At 51.3% G+C, this 18,838-nt stretch overlaps 1 protein-coding gene across 5 annotated transcripts in view; it reads left to right on the top strand.

Annotated features, from left to right (window-relative positions):
* Positions 1-7,663: 7,663 nt before the first annotated feature.
* The window catches only part of CSMD2 (CUB and Sushi multiple domains 2), a 550,277-nt gene continuing 539,102 nt past the window's right edge, over positions 7,664-18,838 (top strand). For all 5 annotated transcript variants that reach the window (XM_079130766.1, XM_079130765.1, XM_079130764.1 and 2 more), the window contains exon 1: positions 7,664-7,965. In XM_079130766.1, the coding sequence (XP_078986892.1) occupies positions 7,779-7,965 (187 nt within the window). In that variant the 5' untranslated portion in view covers positions 7,664-7,778. The remainder of the gene's footprint in view (positions 7,966-18,838) is intronic.

Here is an 18,838-nt window from a genome sequence, read left to right as displayed (position 1 = left end):
CAGGGATTCTTACCCTGCCACATTTTTTTTTTTTTTTTTTACCCTGCTACACTTTGCCTGACCTCACAGGCCTTCCTTTGAAATCTCAGTGGAAAACTTCATGACACTTTAATTCTAGGATCTTACATTCTTGCAGAACCATTACCATGTGGACAGTGTCAAGGTCTGCCTCTAGCTCATGCAATAGTCAGGCCCCCTTGGACCACAGCTGCAGTGACCTCTGAGTACCTGGGTGGCTGCACATGGTGAAATGAATTCTGGGGAAACAACTTCCTGGGTACCCCTGAGCAAGCAGGGTGCCCCTAAGGTCTCTTACAGTAGATTTCACTTCTATATCCTAGAGCCTGCAATGAGTGTGGTCTTGCTGATTCCTGAAGTGCCTGAAGGCATTTTGCCTATTGTCTCTGTGCAAAGTACTTAGTCTATCTTTAGTGGCAGTAATCTCCTCAGCAACCCTATCTTCTTGGCTCCAATATTACTTTTGCTTCCTTTCTGGTCAACCTGCAAGTTTTGCAAATATTTCATCTCTAGTTTTTGCTCCAGATTCACACAGCAAACCTGGCTAAAAGCTGCCAGCAACAGTCATGTCACTGCCTGAATGCTGTGCTGCCTTGAAATTTCCTCTGCAAGATTAATTACTTCATCACACAAAACCTCATGACATGGAAAAAATACAGACAAGTTATTTGCCAGAATATAACATGAACAGCCTCTAGTCCAATTTCCAATAGAGTCCTCATTTCCCTCTGAAACCCCCTGAGCACCATCTTGACTATCAGCATTCTGGTCTGAAATCCCACAAGAATTGCACATTAAGCGCTGATTACAACATTCTAAGGCTTTTCTAGTCTGCATCTCCAAAGTTTTCCAAACTTCTCCCACAAACCAGTTCCAGACTTCTGAATCATATGGGCAGGTTAGTCACAACAATGACCCCACCTCTTGGTCCCAATTTCTGTATTTATTAGGTTTTCATCACTGTGACCAAAATACCTAACAAGTACAACTTAGAGAAGGAAAAGTTTACTCTGGTCTCACAGTTTTAGAGGTTCAGTGCATGGTTGACCAACTCCATTGCTCTAGGCCCAAGATGAGGCAGAATATCATGGTAAAAAGGCAGGGAGGAGAAGTATAGCTCAAGGCAGCAATGAAGGAGAGAGAGTAGGGCAGCTGGGGGGAGAGAAAAAGAGTGGGGAGGGAGACAGAGAGAGTGCTCAGGGAATCATAAACATAATATATAATCCCCAGGCACATCCCCAGTGATCTAATTCCTCCTGCCATGCTCCACCTGCCCACAATCACCACTCAGTTAGTCAATTCATATTATTAATCCATCAAGTGGATTAATCCACTGATTAGGTTACAGCTCTCATACTCTAATAATTTCACCTCCTGCATTAATACAGGAGTTTGGGGTGGATACCTCATATCCAGACCATAGCAGGGCCTGAGATCTGAGAGTTGTTAAGGATCCAGAATTTAGAGGACTCAGTGATAGTCTGGATGTGGGGCCCAAGCAAGGAGGTAGTCTAGGATGACTCCCCAGTTTTCTGGCTCAGAAACCTGGGTGGATATGGAAACCATTTTCTGAGCTAGGGAATTGAGTAGAGCCTAGAAATGCGTGAGTTCAGTTGTGAGCAGGCTGGGGGCTGGGAAGTTCTTATGGGTCATCTGAGGGAAGACACAATGCAGGCACTGGGGACTTGGGAGGTACGAGAAGGTTTTTGCCATAAGGAGTTGGCAGTCCACTGGGGTGGAAGCAAATGGGAAAGAGGACAGTTACTTATACTGGAAAGGCACAGAACAGTCTATTTCCCCTTGGGTCCTTTTTGGGTTCCTAGACTGCTGATTGCTGTGGACTATTCACATTAGGTCCAGCCTCCTTGCATTGGCCTGTTTGTGTTCTTTTCACCCACCTCTCTCCCTAGGCTGAACTAGGAACTTGTGTTGTTTTCTTTGGACCTTGTATCTCTCCTAGCATAATTGATCATGTTTTGCTATTCAACTCTTCTCAACAAACTCTCCAGACCCTGAAGGATTTGTCTTATTCTTCATGCTTGTTTCCTCAACACCTAGCACAGAGCTGATACATAGATCAATGTTTGTGACTTGGACAAATGAATGGAAGAGTGAGGAATAAGCAAATGACTGCCTAGGATACCACAGGAAAAGGGAAGAAGGATGTATAAGGGTATTGTTAGCTGCTGTAACAAGCTCCAATATTTCAATGACTTAGCACTATCAAAGGGCATTTCCCATATATTGGTCCTTTGCAGGTGTTTCTGTCCAGCAGGTAATTTTCCTCCCATAGTGACTTCTTTTATCTTATGGCTCTACTATCCCCTAAGGTTCCAAATGCTATATACCCAGTCAATAGATAGGGAAGTATCCCTGGGAGGACTATATGGTCTAAGGCTTGAAGTGACATATACCATTCTGCCTTACATTCCTTTGGCTAGAACATTATCTTGTGACTACACCTAATTGCAAAGACAACTGGGAGATGTAGTCCTGGCTGGGCATATGATTCTTACTGACAGTTCAACTGTATTGACATTTTGGGCCACATAATTCTTTGTGGGTGGAAGCGGCCTCCCTATGCATTGTAGGATGCTTAGAAGCAACCCTGGTCTCTATCTCCTAGCACCTGCCAGTTGTGACAGCTAAAAATGTCTACAGATACTGCTAAGTGTCCCCTGGAGGGAAAAAATGGTTCTCAGATGATAACTGCTGCTCTACACTACAGAAGGGGAAGCGGGACTCTGTGATGTCCAGCTAGCTGCCCATGCTGAAAGGGCCATCAAAACCAGCAGGAATGCAAGTGGGGAGGCTTTAGGAAAGGGCACCTGGGGAAGGTGACACTTGAGCTGAGTGGTGATTAGGAGTTAAGGAGAGAGAGAGAGAGAGAATGGCATTGCAGGCAGAGGAAACGGGTGGGCGAAGCAGGGAGGAGGCAGTGCAGCTGATTGGAGGACCTTTAGGGAGTCATGATACCCTGGGAAGCCCCTTGCCTGTGGACCATGGTCTTTGACACAGAGAGCAAAGTACTAACCTGTGTGTTGTCACTGGTGTGATGCTGTCCCTTCCCTTTCTTCAATTCACAAAAGAAGAATTTTCTGGTAGAACATCAGAATGTGGTGGCCCCGGTATTTGGTGGCACTGGAGGAGTGGACCCAACTGTGGGCCACTGGCTTGCTTCTGCCTCCAGGTTGTGGAGGTCCAATGGCTCAACCTGGTTTGTTCTGGGTTGTTCCTTCAGGAGCCTTTTCCTTGGGAAGCAGATCATGGCCCTCTCAAGAGAAACAGCCTTGCCCTTGGGAAATAACCGCTTGTCTGATCACACGCAGGACGGAGAAATTCTGCCCGACTCGAATCCCAGGCTTTCCCTCCCCTTTCCCAGGGCTCTCTCCTCTGCAATCCTGCTCGACCCCTGGCCTCCATTTCTGCCCTCAGACTCTTGGAGCATCCCATTTTCTCTCTCTCTTTCTCTCTCTCTCTCTCCCTTCCTCTCTTTCTCTGGGCTTCAGAAGGCTCTTTGATTTTCTTCTTGGGTCTAAATGAAAATTTCAGGGCATCGAGTCTACAGTCCTTACTTGAATCAGGCTGAGTTCTCCAGAGCATCGGGCTTTGTTTTCTTTCTAAAACAAACTCTGATCTTATCTGTATATTAGGCTTATCTTGGCAAGTCACTACATTGCACTGGGCTTTTCTGCAATGTGATATTGTGACTGGACCTCGACCCATGGCTGCCTATTGCTCATCAAGAGAAGGGAAGGGGCAGACAGGGATCCAGTTCTGGGGGCTGGGCTGGCACCCACACTCTCCTTGGTCTCCTCTGCCTTGCCTTGCAGGTGTTTCCAGGGTCCCCATCCCCGCTCTTGCTCATATCACTCAGAGTCTTGCAGGAGCCTCCCAAGTGGTCATCCGTTTATCTGTCCCTTCCCTTTCTCTCATTCTCCAGAGAGAAGCCAGAGAACATGCCAGGTTGTGCTGCTCGGCTTCCATTGCCTAGAAATGAAAATCCACTCCTTCTATCAGAGTTGTGTCCATCTTTCCAGAGTATCTGCTGCTAAAGCAGCCGTGGTATCCACAATCTTCACACACAACTCTTGGCATGTTTACTCTGATGGTCATAGATCTGTTTGCTTTCCTCCTTCCGACTCTCTTCCTGTTTATGGGCTGAATTATGCTCGCCTCCATTCATATTTCCTAGTCCTCATCTCCACTCCTTCAGAATATGACCCTATCTGGAGACAGGGGTCTTTAAAGAGGTAATTCAATTAAAATGTAGTGGTTGGCAGGGGTTCCTAATCCAAAATGACTGGTGTTGTTATAAGAGGAAATCAGGACCCAGACATGTACAGAGGGGAGATCCTGAGGGAGAAGACAGCCCTCTGTAAGTCAAGGAGAGAGGCCCCAGAAGGGACCAACCTTATGGACACCTTGATCTTAAACCTCTAGCCTCTGAACTGTGAATAAATCTCTGTTGTTTAAGCCACATAGTCTGTGGCACTTTGCTGTGGCAGCCCTAGCAAACTAATACAGGCTGTATTCCCCACTGCCAGGAGTAAAATCTAAACTCCTCGCTACCCCCTGGGAGACCCTGGTGACCTGTCTCTCATCCTTCCCTTATCTCCTGGGTGTTTTCCCTTGCTCACTTTGATTCAGCCCCACCCTCCTTCCCCTGGTCCCTTCCCTTGTTTAAGGTCTTGCCTGTGCTCTCTGAACACCAAACCCCTTCCCAACATTGCATGACTGCCCACCTGTAAGGTCGCCACCTCAGAGATGCCTTTCCCAACCACCCCTTTACAGTACGCCCCCACATTCTTTCTCCTTGAACTATGAACTTTTCTTTCAGAGAATCCTCAATTAGGAACTTTATGCATCTTTGTTTATTGCCTGCCTTCCTCAAGTCAAGGACTGTGGTATTTCTTATCTCACACAGCACCAGGGCACATAATGATGCTTAATAAATATTTGTTGAGTAAATGAATGGTGGCCTGGTTAAAATCTTTATTCAGGCATCAGGGTCCAGCTAGACTCCTACTTCCCTCCTTATATTGGCCTCTGATCTCCCAAGTCCAAGAAGAGCTTAGTGTCATGATATGCCCCTTCTTCAGCCATGGTGATTATCGCTGTCTGACTGTATCAGTTACATGGAGGCTTCCACCTCTGCCCTGCCTTCCCCCAAACCAGGACCGCACACTGTGCATCTCCACGAGGCTCACAGCACAGCCTCGCTCAAGGCCAGGAGGCATGGGGTAAGTGTATATGGACCCAAATAGATCAGAGATCACCAACGGTGGGGAGTGTGGGTAACTGGGTCGTCTATGGGGATTAAAAGGGTGCTCTTGCTCTCCACAGCCCCCAGGGAGAAAGAGGACAAACCCTCCTGTTGCCAGGGAGGGTTTAGGGTAAACCTCATCTGCCAGTTGCTGCCACAGAGCAAAGTTCTGGGGTGGGGGAAAGTCTGTTGGCTTGGTGCCCCAGAATTATAGAACAGCCCAGACTCTTCTGCCCAGCTGTGGTGCTGTATAGGAGGCCTGGACACTGCTGCCAGCTCCTTTCTCTGGAGAGCAGGGTTCACAAGAGATCAGGGAGATCCAAGATGAGGAGCCAGAAGCCCACCCCAGGCAAGACCCAGTCAACAGCCCCCAAGACCGCCACCCACTCATGGCAGGGCCAGCCCCTCCCTCCTCTCCAGGGTTGTTGGGAAGGCCTGGCAGATCTCCTCTGGCTGAGCGCTCTTTCGGGAGCCGGAGCCGAGGGGCTGCATATGCACAATGGGAGGCGAAAAGCCCCCTCCCTGCTGCCCCGGAGACATAAAGCAGGCCTTTCACTGAGGAGCTCTGGCTGCTGTAGTTGGTTCTTGGCACCCAGCGAGGCAGCATCGGGAGGGGCTGGAAAGCAAGAGTGTTGGGGGTGGGGATGAGGCCCGGCGATTCTGAGGAGGCTCGCCGGCCCAGGGCCACCAGGCTGGTTCCCCAGCTGTAAGATGAGCTCATGCAGGGAAACCGGAACAACTTGGGGTAAGGGGCGGGGGAGGGAGGAAGACCTGCGTCAAGCAGGCTGAGAAAGTGTGGCTCTGGGGAGCAAGTTTTTGATAGGGAATAAAGACAAGCATCCACTCCTCCAATCCTGCCCCCTCCCCTCCAACTCGGGTCCCTAACCAGGGTCGGTAATCTCATAGTCCCTCTCTATATCCTTTCCTGGAAATTCCCAGTCCCGCCGACTACCTGACAACCTGAGTCGCCACTCCCCACCTGGGTCTCCAACTCCAAAGTCCCTCTCTTCGTCTTTCCCAGGAATGTCCCAGTTCCCGCGCCCCCACCCCGCCCTCCCCAACCAGGCACTGCCCCCGGGGCCTCGAAGATGCCAGAGCTCGAGTTTGACCAAATCGCGCGGCTCCCTGGCTCCCTAAACAGCGAGCACAGCCTCTCTGGGTGCTTTTGGCAAAGCGGTAGAGGTGCCCATCCGCAGGTGCCTTTCCGCTGCGCGCGCCAACCCAGGGCCTTCTTCCCCTCTTTGCCCCTCCGGCCTTCCCCCACCTCCCTGAGCATCTCTCCCCTCTCGCCGAAGAGTTTGGCACAGACAGCTAAGGAGCCATCGTGACTGGCGGAGGAGCCTTGGGTAGACCAGACAGAGACGGCAGCCCAGTAGGGGTGGGGGATGGGGTGGGGACCTAAACTGAGCTCTTGAGGTTTGGAGGCAGCGGCTACTGAAGAGAGGAGGGGAATGGCTCACGGCATTGGAGAAACTCGCCCCGTTTGGGGCCATGGCTGGGAGGGGGAGGGGGGGAAGAAGGATCCGGTTATTTCATTTTGAGAATAAATCGTACAAGTAACTTGCACCGTCCTTCCACCAACCTCAGTCCCCACCCCCATCCCCGCGCACACAGGCATCCTTCCTCCATCCTCAGATTTTGTCTTAAACCAAGGGTAGGACCGCCCTGGGTCAAATGAACGGATACCCTCCACACACCCCCGTTCTATCAGCTCTCAGTTCTCACCCCTGCCTCTGTCTACGGACACCCGCCCTTCTCCTAGGATGGGGTAGGACGCTATTGTGAATGGGGCTCCTAAGCTTCGCCCCCCGGCCCAAGATTTCAAGTTGCAAAGCCACCACCCAAGATCAGCTCCAAAGAGCCAACGACTTGGGAACCGCGTCCTTCTTTGGTTACCTTTTCCCAGACAGTATTCCAATTCCCAAACGTGGACGAGGCGTGTGTGTATGTGCCTGTGCGTGTGACTGCGTGTATGCCTGTGTTACTGTGTGTATGTGTGTGTTTGTGTGTGTATGTGGGGGGTACATTAACGGCGATCTTATAAATGCAAACCCGAGGACTGAACTTAAAAGAACCTGGTCAATTGTAAAACAAACAGAAATAAACAAGCCTTTAGATGTAATTTGTGATTTATCTGGAGGTGGAGGTGGCGCTGAAGAGGAACCCCCACCCCCCAATATTTTTTCCTTGGCTGCGCCTCCACCCCCAGCATTTGGAGCGGCGGAGAAGCGGCTCCGGAGTGATTAATCCGGGGATAATTCACCCCCCCGCCCCCCGGCGCGAACCCCGCGAAGCGGGATTGGAGCGAGTCATTTCCGAGAGCGCAGCGCGCCTCTCCCCGGCCGGGCGGACACTTGGTTCATTCCAGCCGCAGAAGCTCAGGGCTCCCGCGTACCGGGATTTTTTCCGAGCAGAAAAAAGCTCCAGAGCTCTCCTGACCTCCTTTCTCCTCGGCGGCGAGCGGAGCCTCTCCCTCGGCGCTGCCGGCCGCGCCATGCCGCGCTCGCGGGGACGGGAGCAGGGGCGCTGCGGCTGCCCCGCGGGGAGAGCTCGCGGCGAAGCCGGGATTTCGGATCTCGTGCCGGGCGCGGGGAGCCGCTGGGGCCGCCCTCCGCCGCCAACGCCGCCGCCGCTGCTGCTGCTGCTGGGCTGGGGGCTGCTCAGCGCCTCGGCCGCCGCTGGTAAGTCTGGCTGCGCCGGGGAGCCGGCGGCCACCGAACGCCCCACCCGAGCCCGGAGCCCACCCAGCCTCGACCGGGTCCCAGCGCCTTCCCCCGCCCCCACCCTGGTCTCAGCCTCCCCCTCCCAATTGCCCACCTCCTTCTCCTCTACGCCTCTGCCAGCCCCCGATCCTCCACCCACCTCAGCCACATCCTCACCTCCACCCTCACCCTCACTGCCCTGCCCAAGCTCAGCCGCAACTTGGCCGGATTCGGCCGGTGTGGGGGCCTGGGAGACAGACATCCCCGCCCGGGGTTGCGGGGCACCTGGACCGTGGCTTCAGTTTCTCTAGCCTCCCAGCCCCCGAGGTGCCAGGCTTTTCGCGGATAAACTTTCCCAGAGCCCTACTCCCCCCGCTCGGGATTCTGCTTGGCACGCCTGTCCTGGGGGCTGGAGAGGAGCGGCGCGCCCCCTCAGCGTATCCGCGTCTGCAGGGTCCGTCCTTCCCTGCCCCCGCCCATTTTTTCCGACTCAAACCCTTGCCCCCGCCGGAGCCGCCGGGAGACTGCGGCCGCCATCCCCCTCCCCAAGCGTCCCCTCCCTTGGCGCTCCGAGCTAGTAGGGGGGTGCAGGTGGGCGCGCGCCCACGTCGGGGGTCCGGCGCATTATTTGCAGGAAGGCTTAGTTGGGGGCTGGAGGGTGTGAACCACGGGAGGCGGGGGTGAGGGTTGTGCCCCGGGCGGGGGAGGAAGTGTCTCCTCCAGGCTCCGCACCGCCACATTCCCCTCGGTTCCCACTCCGCGCCAAAGTGCCCTTTCCCGCGCCCTGCTGCAGCCGAGCGCCTGGGCTGCGGCAGCGCCGGCGCGGGCGGCGGGACCCGCTCCCGGCAACCGAGTTCGGAAGGGAGGCAGAGCTGGCGGGTGCGGAGAGTCCCGGAACTTCGCGATGTCTGGCTGCTGCTTGCGGCTCCCCTGAGAGGCACGCGGACCTTCTAGGGAACCTAGTCCCCAGTGGAGCCCACTGGCCTCAACTGGTCCACTCCCACCTTACCCAAGGCACCCTCTGAAGCTCAGCTCTAGCCACAACCTAGAAAGTTCCGTGTGTCCGGATGGGGATGATCAAAAAGGGACCCCCGGAGGCCAATTTTCATTTAGCCCCGAGGCTGACACCCACTGGGGAAGAAAACCCGAAACACCTGCTGCCTAGGCCTGGACCCAGGGCACCTCCGGCCTAGAGTGTGTGTGTGTGTGTGTGTGTGTGTGTTTTGTTTTGTTTTTGTTTGTTTCAAAACATCGATTGAACCTCTGAAGGTTTTGGCCTCCCCGCCTCCCGCAAAATCCCAGTACCCCTTCTTGGAAAGTGCTCCCCTCCGCTAGCAGGCTAGTGAGTGGTGAGCTTTCTGGCCCACTGGCTTCAGCATGTTGTGAGCTGGCCTCCACAGATTGTGTCGCCTTCCCCTTGGCTGCGGAATGTTGGGGTACCCAGTCAGGGAGGGCGCCCGGAGCCAGTCCTGGATGTATCATTTCTACTTGACCGGACTTTCTCGGGTTCTCGTAAGAGTCATAGCCACTGACACCCAGAGAGGGGCGCCCGCGATGCACGCGCCAGGCTGCTCTGGCCTCACGCACACCCACACCCACCGCCGGGATGCTCACAACGACGCTGCTGGTCACACAGACTTGCCACATGGATGGTGGTGGGGACCGCTGTTACCGACCACTAAGATTCTAGGCTGTTTGTCCAGGCGAGTCCCCTCTCTGATTTAGCCTACTGGAGAATCACTGCGGATCTGACTGGATTGTTTCTCTGGTTAGATTTGTTCCTGTCCCTTGGACATGCTGTGCCCCTGGGGAGAGAAAAAGGCCTACTCACCAGAGAGCTTGCACACTGCCCAGGCCTGTTGGAATCTGGCCTTACAGAGATCCATTTGCTCGCAGCCCCGGTGGATAGAGAAGTTGGGGTTGGGGAGCGGGTGAGGAGGGTAGTAGCTCCCTCAGGCCCTGCTCTGGCTTCCAGTGAATTCATTTCTTTTAAAACCTTTCCGGCATTTAAATGCTCTGTCTGGCCTTACAGGCCACAGAGATTTGGAAATGGACTTGGTAACAGGAGATCTGCAGGATGTGGAACAAGAGAGGGGGAAGTACATTCATTTTGTGTTTGCTTCACACTGTTGACTTCAGAAGATGCTTAGGCTGAGCCGGCTCCCTTCCTTGGCTCGAGGATCACTGGCTGAAATGAGTATGAGGATTTGGGAAGCTCGGGCTCCTTGCCCACCTTTGCCAGCTTCTCTCAACACCTTTTGAGTCCTGCATCCTTGAAGACCTCCCATCAGTGACCTGCTCTCCCACTATCCATCGGTAGCTCTCCCTCCTTGGAACGCCTTTCCCTTGGCTTCTAGGCAGGCATGTTTCAACATGAGAGGAGCCAGGAAGATTTCTTGGTGCTTCTAACCTCTTTCAGCCGCTGTCCCACCTTTTTTGTCTTTTACAGTCAGATCCCTTCATCAGAGTCTTCCCTCACCTTCTCTACTACCAGCACTCTCTACAGTCTGCTTTCTATACCCCAGGACTCCACTGGAACATTCTAGAAGAGATTGCTGATAATCACTCATATTGTCAAATTCACTGTACTTTCCGTGTTCTTTGGAGCTCTATTTTTATTTATTTAGATGCAGTGCTGAGAATTGAACCAGTGCCTGAAACATGTTAGGCAAGTCCTCTGCCACTGAGCTACAACCCCAGCCCCGCTTTCTCTGTTCTTATCTTCCTCTTTGTGGCTTTGGACACTTTGGGTCATTCCTTTTTAAATTTCTCTTCTTCCAGCTTCCAGACACTATTTTACTGATTTTCTGCCTAATTCTTAGGTGTTCTTCCTCAGCATCTAATACTAAGATGATTCCCCTCCCTGAAGTATGGTGGGTGTCTTGCAGCAATTTCATTTGCCTTTCCGTGGTGAGCTCATCCATGCCCATCTCTTCCACTACACACTCTGCAGCTTCCAGACAGACCTCTCCTGCCAAGACATCTCCTAATATATGTCTCTTGGCTTCTTGGTCCATGGAAACTCTGGGTCCAGACAGGCCATACATCTAGCTGACTCCTGGACATCTCACCTCCATAGTTCCTTCCAAAGCAAGCTCATTAGTCTCTCCACTAAGCCTCCAGGATTGCCCAGTTACCCAGCCCAAAACCTTAGAAAAATCCTCAGCTCCTTCCTCACATTAGGTGACTACCAGTTTCTACCCATTTTATACCCTCAATAATTCTCAACTGTAGCCACCTTTCTTTGAATTAAGAAGCTCTGAGCATTGGGAAGACTGTGATGCACCCCTGTCAATTTAATAAGCAATTAAAAATACAAGAAATATTAAACTACAAGTATAAAGAGTTCCAACAAGTTCTGATTTCTCCCATGCCGCAACCTTAATGGCTTAAGAACAATCAAATATCAAATTCATATTTTAAACATGTTTCCTGCTTTGCTTGTCCCCCGAGGGCTTGCTTTTAGTCTGCCTCTTGCAGACAGGAGCACCAACTGTACCCAGTGTTCCATTACAGTACAAATTGAATGGTACTAAAAGTATTTGTATGTCTGCTTTGCCTGTTAAATTGTGAGCTTCCTGAAGGCAGGGATAGTGGTTTACTTCTCTAGATATTTCCAGCACCCAGCTCAGGACCTGGCATAGAATTGATGTTTGGTGGTGGGCTGTTAAATCAGTACCCAATTTTTCTTGTTTCCCACCTTGGACAATTTTCCAGGGACTGATAAGGCTAAATCAGGAGTTTTAGGGATCATGGAAATCAGCTGGTTTCTGATGACAGAGACAACTGGTTCCTGGTTGCCTTATTCCCATGACCAATGTCATGGATTGCTAGAACAGCTCTCTAGATGTTTGAACTGATGCAACAGGTCCTTGGCACCCACACCAGCATGCCAAGGAAAGGCAATTAACTGCTCCATCATTGCTGTCACCAACATGTGTATGGAATTTCCATGTGCCATCGAGTTGTGGGCTTATGGCTTGGAAAAAAAAATCCAAGCTACCTGCCCTGCAGCAGACAGGGGTGGCCGTATCTATGGCTGGTGATCCTGTGACCTTGTTGAAGGGGAGACTAGAATGGGCAAGGGGACTGGAGAACCCGATTGCGGGGTCTGGAGTGCTGCAAGGTTTCAGTGTGTCCAGAGGAGTCCAGCAGGTGGCCTCAGCAGCACCACCTTGACTTGTAAGCCTGACCCGCCTGTGTCATCCTCATTGTCACGCCAGCAGGATGCAGGGAATCTGATTGCTCAGCAGAGCCACATGTTCCCTGTTGGAGAACTAGCTGATCCCCAGACCTCTCTAGGGTGCAGGTTCTCCACCTGCAAAGGGACAAATCATTCCTGTTATGGGAAAGATTCCAAATCAGAGCTGCAGAGGGCCCAGGCCCATACCTGCCTCATCCGATGTGCCCATTCAATTGCTGGTGGGGCTGCACAGGACAAAGGAGTCATCCAGAAGTCTGTGTGCCTTGCCCATGTCCTCCCCAGGCCCTCCCCCTGCCTACTGTGCTCAGAAAGCCATTCTGCATGTCCAGGGGAGTGACACTAATAGCTAATGCTCCTGGCCTTCTCGAAATTGCTTGCATGTATCAACTTAGTCATCACGGCAACCCAATGAGGCCGGCGGTATTATCGCCCCATTTGATAGATGAGGAAACAGGTCCAGAGAGGGCACCTGATTTGTTCACATTGTAAGTGGCCAGGTTTGGACCCAGGTCTGCCTGACTCCAGATCCCTTACTTGGAACCACACTGCTATTTGACTTCTCAAGAGACTTAGTAGGTGCCACCCACTTGGGATCCATCTGTCCCCATCCGTTATGCTATGCTGCTTTTTTTGACACTTGAGGGCTGGATCCCAGACTTCCAATCTTCAAGCAGCTGTGGTCCATCCATCTCTACCAAAGCCCCTTGGGGGTAGCTACGAAGTCACGTTTGGTTTCCAGCCCCAAACACCCATCTAGGTGGAACTGGGCTGTGGGCTCTCATGACATCTGTCCCCCTCCCTTTATTGTACCATCTTCCTCTTCCTTCCTGGGACCCACTGCCCTTTGGTCAGTTTCATCCTTGCCTGAAGTATTGAGTTTTCAGCCTTTGGTCACACATGGTACGGGTCCTAAAATGCTGGAGACCCCTGTCTTTTGCTTAAAGGGTTCATTCTTCAGGAAGAAGCTGGGAGTCCCTGTGTGGCCACCACGAGGAAACCTACCTGTTAGGGACATATGTCTGGTACAAGCCAGGAGGAGCACCAGGGCAGCTCATGTCAAGTCCAATATCAGAGAAAGCTGCTGTGTCTAGCCTAGAGTGAGTGGATGGTTGTACCCACAGGGAGCAGGCCTAGGTGGGCTGGGTGCTCATGTCCATGACTCTGCTCTTTTGGAAAGCCTTCCCCCTGGAAATGGCCTTTTACTTTCCATATATTTATTTCTGTATTGTTGAAAAAATTTTCAAGTGAATTGATCTCATAAAGGGATGTCAGCCCTATTCTTGGAAGTCATTATAAGGAACTTTGGTGATGCTAAAAATAATGTACATATAGTTCAATTACCAAGAGCACCAAACAACTCTTAGAAATTTACTTGAGAATCTGTAGCGTGGTCTAGAGCAACAAATAAACGCTCACGTTATGGCACAAATAGACTTCCTCCCTGCCACTGTCTCATTTATACTCAATTAGGTGCACTTATAATCCAGAAACTTCAAAAAAAAAAAAAAAAAGTCTGTGCCCATCTTCTAGGTTTTCAGATAGGAACAGAATAAGTTCCATTATTAAGTGGCTACATCTATTTATTGATTGAAAGTAAGCAAGTGTGACGGTTGTAACTTTAAAGGGAGGAAGCAGAGACTTTGAAACTTAGACCATTCGAGATACAAGTGTACTATCAGAATGCACAGGCATTTTGTGCCGAGTGATTGATAGCCCTTTCTGGGGTGAGCACGTGTGGTGGAGTCGACTCAGTTCTGGGAGGTTTGTCTTCCGGTTGCTGCCTGACTCCCAGCCCTCCCCAACCCCGCCTGCGTCCCCCTGCCCGCCTGCTCCTTTGATCCTCCATTGCAATTTCAGGAGTGGGGGTCAAGGATGGAGAGAGGCTCCGGGATTGGTGAGACTGGGTGATGATGTGTGGGTGTCTGACACATTACTTGGCAATGAGAAGGCGGTAAAAGTTTAATGGTTTATTTTAAATCCATGAAGAATGTTCCTAGTGTGAAAATAGCCATCTTGATGATAGCATCCGCACCTCCCTGGGCCCCTGGCTCTTGTCTTAGTGCAGCCCCAGAAAGTTGAGCCCTAGAGTGGCCAAGAGGAAGGCATTTTTTTTTTTTAGCTTGGGAGTCAGCAAGCCAGTCTCCAGGCCTTGATCATGCCCCTAACAACCTATGTGGCCATGAGCAAAGCCTTTCGTCTTCCTGGGTCTTCATTTTATCACCTATAAAATGGGAATAATAATACTCACCTTGTCTATGATGGACTTAGAAACTCTTTCAACAGTAAAACAGAGAAGCCAAAGTCACTCATCTAAACCCTGTCCAGTAGGAGATCCTGCCCAGTGGTCAGGCTAGCTCGGCTTTCCAGGGATGGGGAGTCATTACCTCTGTTGATGGCCTGCCTGCCTATGCTTTGGGGCTTCCGCAGTGGGTAAGGGAGGGTTTGCTGAGTTTCCCAGCCCTGATCCACTCTTACGCTCTGCAACCTGTGTGACTACTCCAGATCACTCCAAAGGGAGGAAGTAAGCCATCTCCATCCCCAGCTCACAAGACATCCTGGCTGCGGCCCCAGGAGGTAGCACTGTGAGTTCAGTGTGGGAGAAGAGACTGCTTGGGCTTCGCTGTCATGAGCGTATCCGTGGGGGCTGGTGAGGAGATCTGAACTGACACCTTTGAATTCTAACAGGACGAAACTTGCCTACTCTCAGGGCCAGTGACATTCACATCTCCTATGACGTCTTGTTCTAAGAAACATGGAAAGACGAAGATATTACAGGGATAATTTCCTGAGTCATGTGGAAGGCACAGCTGATGTTTCTTGTCTTCTGTAAACCACCCCTCCCCCAATCACGGGATCCTAGCCCGGAGCGACTCCTACCCTCTACCCTCAGTCCATCGCACTTTATGATCATCTGTCTGTGCAATATCCTATCTTATTTTATTTTAAAAAAATGTTCCTCCCTTCATCCCTAAGGCTATCGCTTCTCTCCTCCAAAAGGCACCCGGTCTTGAAATATGCATGGATCTTTATAAAATATGTAGGGTTGTTATTGTATATATGTATGTGTCTATATGTATATATGTGTGTGTACAAATATGCATTTTAAATTTCTGTCAATGATCTTGAACTACCAATGTCATCTGGTTTCTTACTTTATTTGCTCAACACCCTGTTTTGAAGATCTGGCTATGTGCTTTGCGTGTGTCTCCTCTGGGGTTTCTAACTGCTTTGTTGATTGTGAGTTATGCATCCATTGAATTTTATGTATCCATTCCTGGGACAGATCCCTGGAAGAGCTTGGCACTCTCCCACCATGCATGAAGTACTGAAGAATATCCTTGTACACACTGTCTTAGGATCCTGTTAGAAAGTAACTTTGGGCTATGCAAATATGGGATTGGGATACCTTAGCCTGATATGTTGATTCTCTATATTTGCCCTAGTGTTTTCCAGAACTGCCATCCCAGGTCCCAATTCTATTAAGAGTGTTAAAGAGTTTCTCTGTCTTCCCATATTCTCACGGATACCTAAGATGATCCTCCCTTCCAAGTTTATCATATAACAAGTTTAAAGTGTCATCTCATTCTTTTAATTTGCATTGCTCTGATTACTAGTCAGTTTACAGCATACTGCTGTGTGCTTGTTAGTTATTTGAGCTTCTCTTTTCATGAACTGCTTATTCATATTCTTTTGCCTGTTTTAAAATTGGATTTCCTGTCTTAATTTTTAAAAAAAAATGTTCTTGGTTAATTTGAAGAAGTTCTGTTTATTTTCCAGATTTTGCCCTTTGTCATTTTTAGAGGTTATAAATAACTTCCTCCAATCTTTCATCGATGTTGTTTTAAGTGTCCTTCTTTGAACAGAAAGGCTTCATTTAGATGCAGTCAAATCATCAATGTTTTAGGGAAGGTCAAGGTAGAGAAATGGGAGAATGCTGATGTACTGGGCACAGGTAGGTTTCCAGCCACCTGGGTCCTCTTTCTTGCAAGACTGGTCTCTGTGAGTCTGCTTTGAGGAGTTCCAAAGCCTTTTTGTCCATCCCAGACTCCCAAATCCTACCGAAGTTCTCTCTTCTGGCTCAAGGCCCTGTGTTTTCTCAAGACTCCAGTTAAAGTACAAATTAGTTAATCAATGGGTGCTACACTTAGAGAATGTGAGGAATTACTCAGTCCTTCAAATCTTATGTGAATTTTGCCAGAATAAAAAAATAAATGAAGAGCAGCTACTATCTAGACTCAAGGGACCAGGGGACACACCTCGGAGAGGGATGCACGGCTGATACCTTGAGAATCCGAAGTAGTGAGCAGATGGCAGGAGGGGAGTGTGGGGATGGGGCGAGCCCTGCGGTGGCTGAGTAAGTTCAAGGACTGGGAGAGAGAGGTCCTGATTGCGCTGAGGTCTGCTACCTGAAGGGCAGTTCGAAGTCTGGAGGGTTTTGAGAGGGCAGTTGGGTTGGCTGGGACCTGCAGACAAGAGGACGGGGGCTGCTGTGACAGGCAGGTCTTGAAGTGGGTCCTTGTTGCATCCTTTGGAGAGGACAGAAGGCGGGGAACAGGGAGTCCTGCTCCTTCCACAGTTCCTCTGCCCTGTCTCCTGCCCTCTTGGAGCTGATAGAAGTGACAGAGTCCGTGAAACCCACTTCGTGAATCACGGATTCTGAATCCCAGTTCTGTTCACTCCGCCTCAGCATGAACATCACAAAACTTTCAAGAAAGAAAATAAAAATATGAAACTCCCCTGCTCCGGGCAGAGTGGGCAGACCATCACAGCGCACCTGGTCGGAGCCACAGGAGTGGCAGCCACCCCCAGCTTGCTCTTTCTGCCTCTCTCCTTTGCCTTCCCTTCGCTACCCAGCTCCTGTTCCCATCTCCGGCTCACTTTCCTCCTCCGGTACTCCTCTTCCCCAATCTCTCCACTTCCCTGGCCTCCAGGGCTGCTCCCCTTCTTTGTACCGTCACCCCCCTTCCCACCCTCAGCAGCACCATCAGTTACAGCTGCTTCTCGAACTTGACCTGGTCGCCTGCACCCCCACCTCACCCAGGACCCTCCCTCCCTTCGGGGCCTTTCCTTTCCCCAGGTTTCAGCCCAGCTGCTCTGTCAGCTGGAAGGGATTTTAGATCCTGTCTGCTTAGGGAGGACCTGGGAGCTGGTCCACTGTATATTAACTGGGTACCTAGTGCGGTGGCCCTGAGGTCCTGGATGCAAATGTCATTGGAAATCAAGTTCCTGCCCCCAGGACGGTTGTAAGCTATGGAGGCCCAGGGAGCTCCACGCACACCTGGGAAGGGCAGGGGCACAGAGCAGCCCTCATTCAGAAGCTTCTTCACACCTGAGCAGGAGTCTGGTTGTAGGAGGATGATGTGACCCGGATGGCTTAGAGGCAGCAGCCCCATGAAGGCTGAGAGCAGCAGGCTGTGTTTGGGGGTGTCAAGGCCCCTGCCTTGTCTTGGCCCTGTGCCCAGCGCTGCGCTCCTCTCTTACACCTTACCACGCAGAAACCCATCATTTTGCAGTTGTGGAAACTTGCCCAACATCCCACAGCTTGGGATGGGGGAGTCTGGGCTTGAGCCTCCTCCAGTTCCAAAGCCCACAGACCTAGCCATGGTGCAGGTGTAGATCCCCAGGCCTCCCTTTGTCCTCTGAAAGAGAGGATCTAGGAGCTGGGCACAGGCGCTGGCCTCTTCCGCTAATTCTCCCTGCTATCTGTTACCATCTGCAGTCTGTCGAGGAACCTCTCAGGTGTTCAGCTCCCTAGGACTGAAGTGAAGCCTCTGCCCACCCGAGCTCTTCAGCCTCCTCCTGATGACCCTGCCTAAGGACGAGCAGAGGAAGTGGAGTGGAGGCATCCTCCACCTGTCAGCCCACACCTGGCTGCTGTGTGCAAGCAGCAATCCTGATTACTTCTCCTCTGCCCCTCTTTTTCTATCAGACCCAGCACTGGTAGTACCAGGACCTGTCCACTGTGTCTGTAGCACTCCAGAGGTGGTCACCAGGGTGACCAGGTTTGTGTTGATGAGATTAAGCAGACCCCAGAGGAGCCTGGGAAAGCTTTAGCATTCCTAAACTGCTTAGCACATTTCACAAAAGGCCAGTGGGTGAGGGAAGGACAGCTGGGAGCTCCTGAATCACGAAGTCCTTCCTCCAGCCCCGGATTTGTTAGGTGAGAAATCAGGACGCTCAGGGGAGTCTTAGCCTTAGCTTCCTCCGTGTGCTGATTCCCATTATTCTAGATTTAATACTCACCGAGGAGCAGACACAAAGCACCAACCTGCCACTTTCCGTGGCCCTGCTGGGGGGAGGCAACTGGTGGTTTAAGACTGAGGAGACCAGCAGGTGGTGGTAGCCAGTCTCAGGGTGACAGAGACTCTGGGAGGAAGTTCCTGGAGGAAGCTCTGGAGGCAGGCAGCAAGAAGCCCAGTTTCCAGTCTCATTCTTGACTGGAGCAGGACCCAGTCCCAAAGGAGGAAGCTGCCAGGGTGGCAGGGCCCTAGACCAAGAGAGAAGGGACATTTAGAGAGCCTGCAGTCCCAGAGAGGAGCCAGGGGCTCAGCAGGGAAACTGAGGCAAGTGGCCAGTTATGCAAATAGGAATGCTAAGGCAGGAAGTACAGAGACCCTGGGAGGCCTGGGAATGCATTTGTCCGCCCAG

This window comes from Sciurus vulgaris (genome assembly GCF_902686455.1).
Source record: "Sciurus vulgaris genome assembly, chromosome: 1".
Lineage (NCBI taxonomy): Eukaryota > Metazoa > Chordata > Mammalia > Rodentia > Sciuridae > Sciurus > Sciurus vulgaris.
Note: the sequence above shows the minus strand (reverse complement) of the source record. Positions and strands in the feature narration are given on the sequence as shown.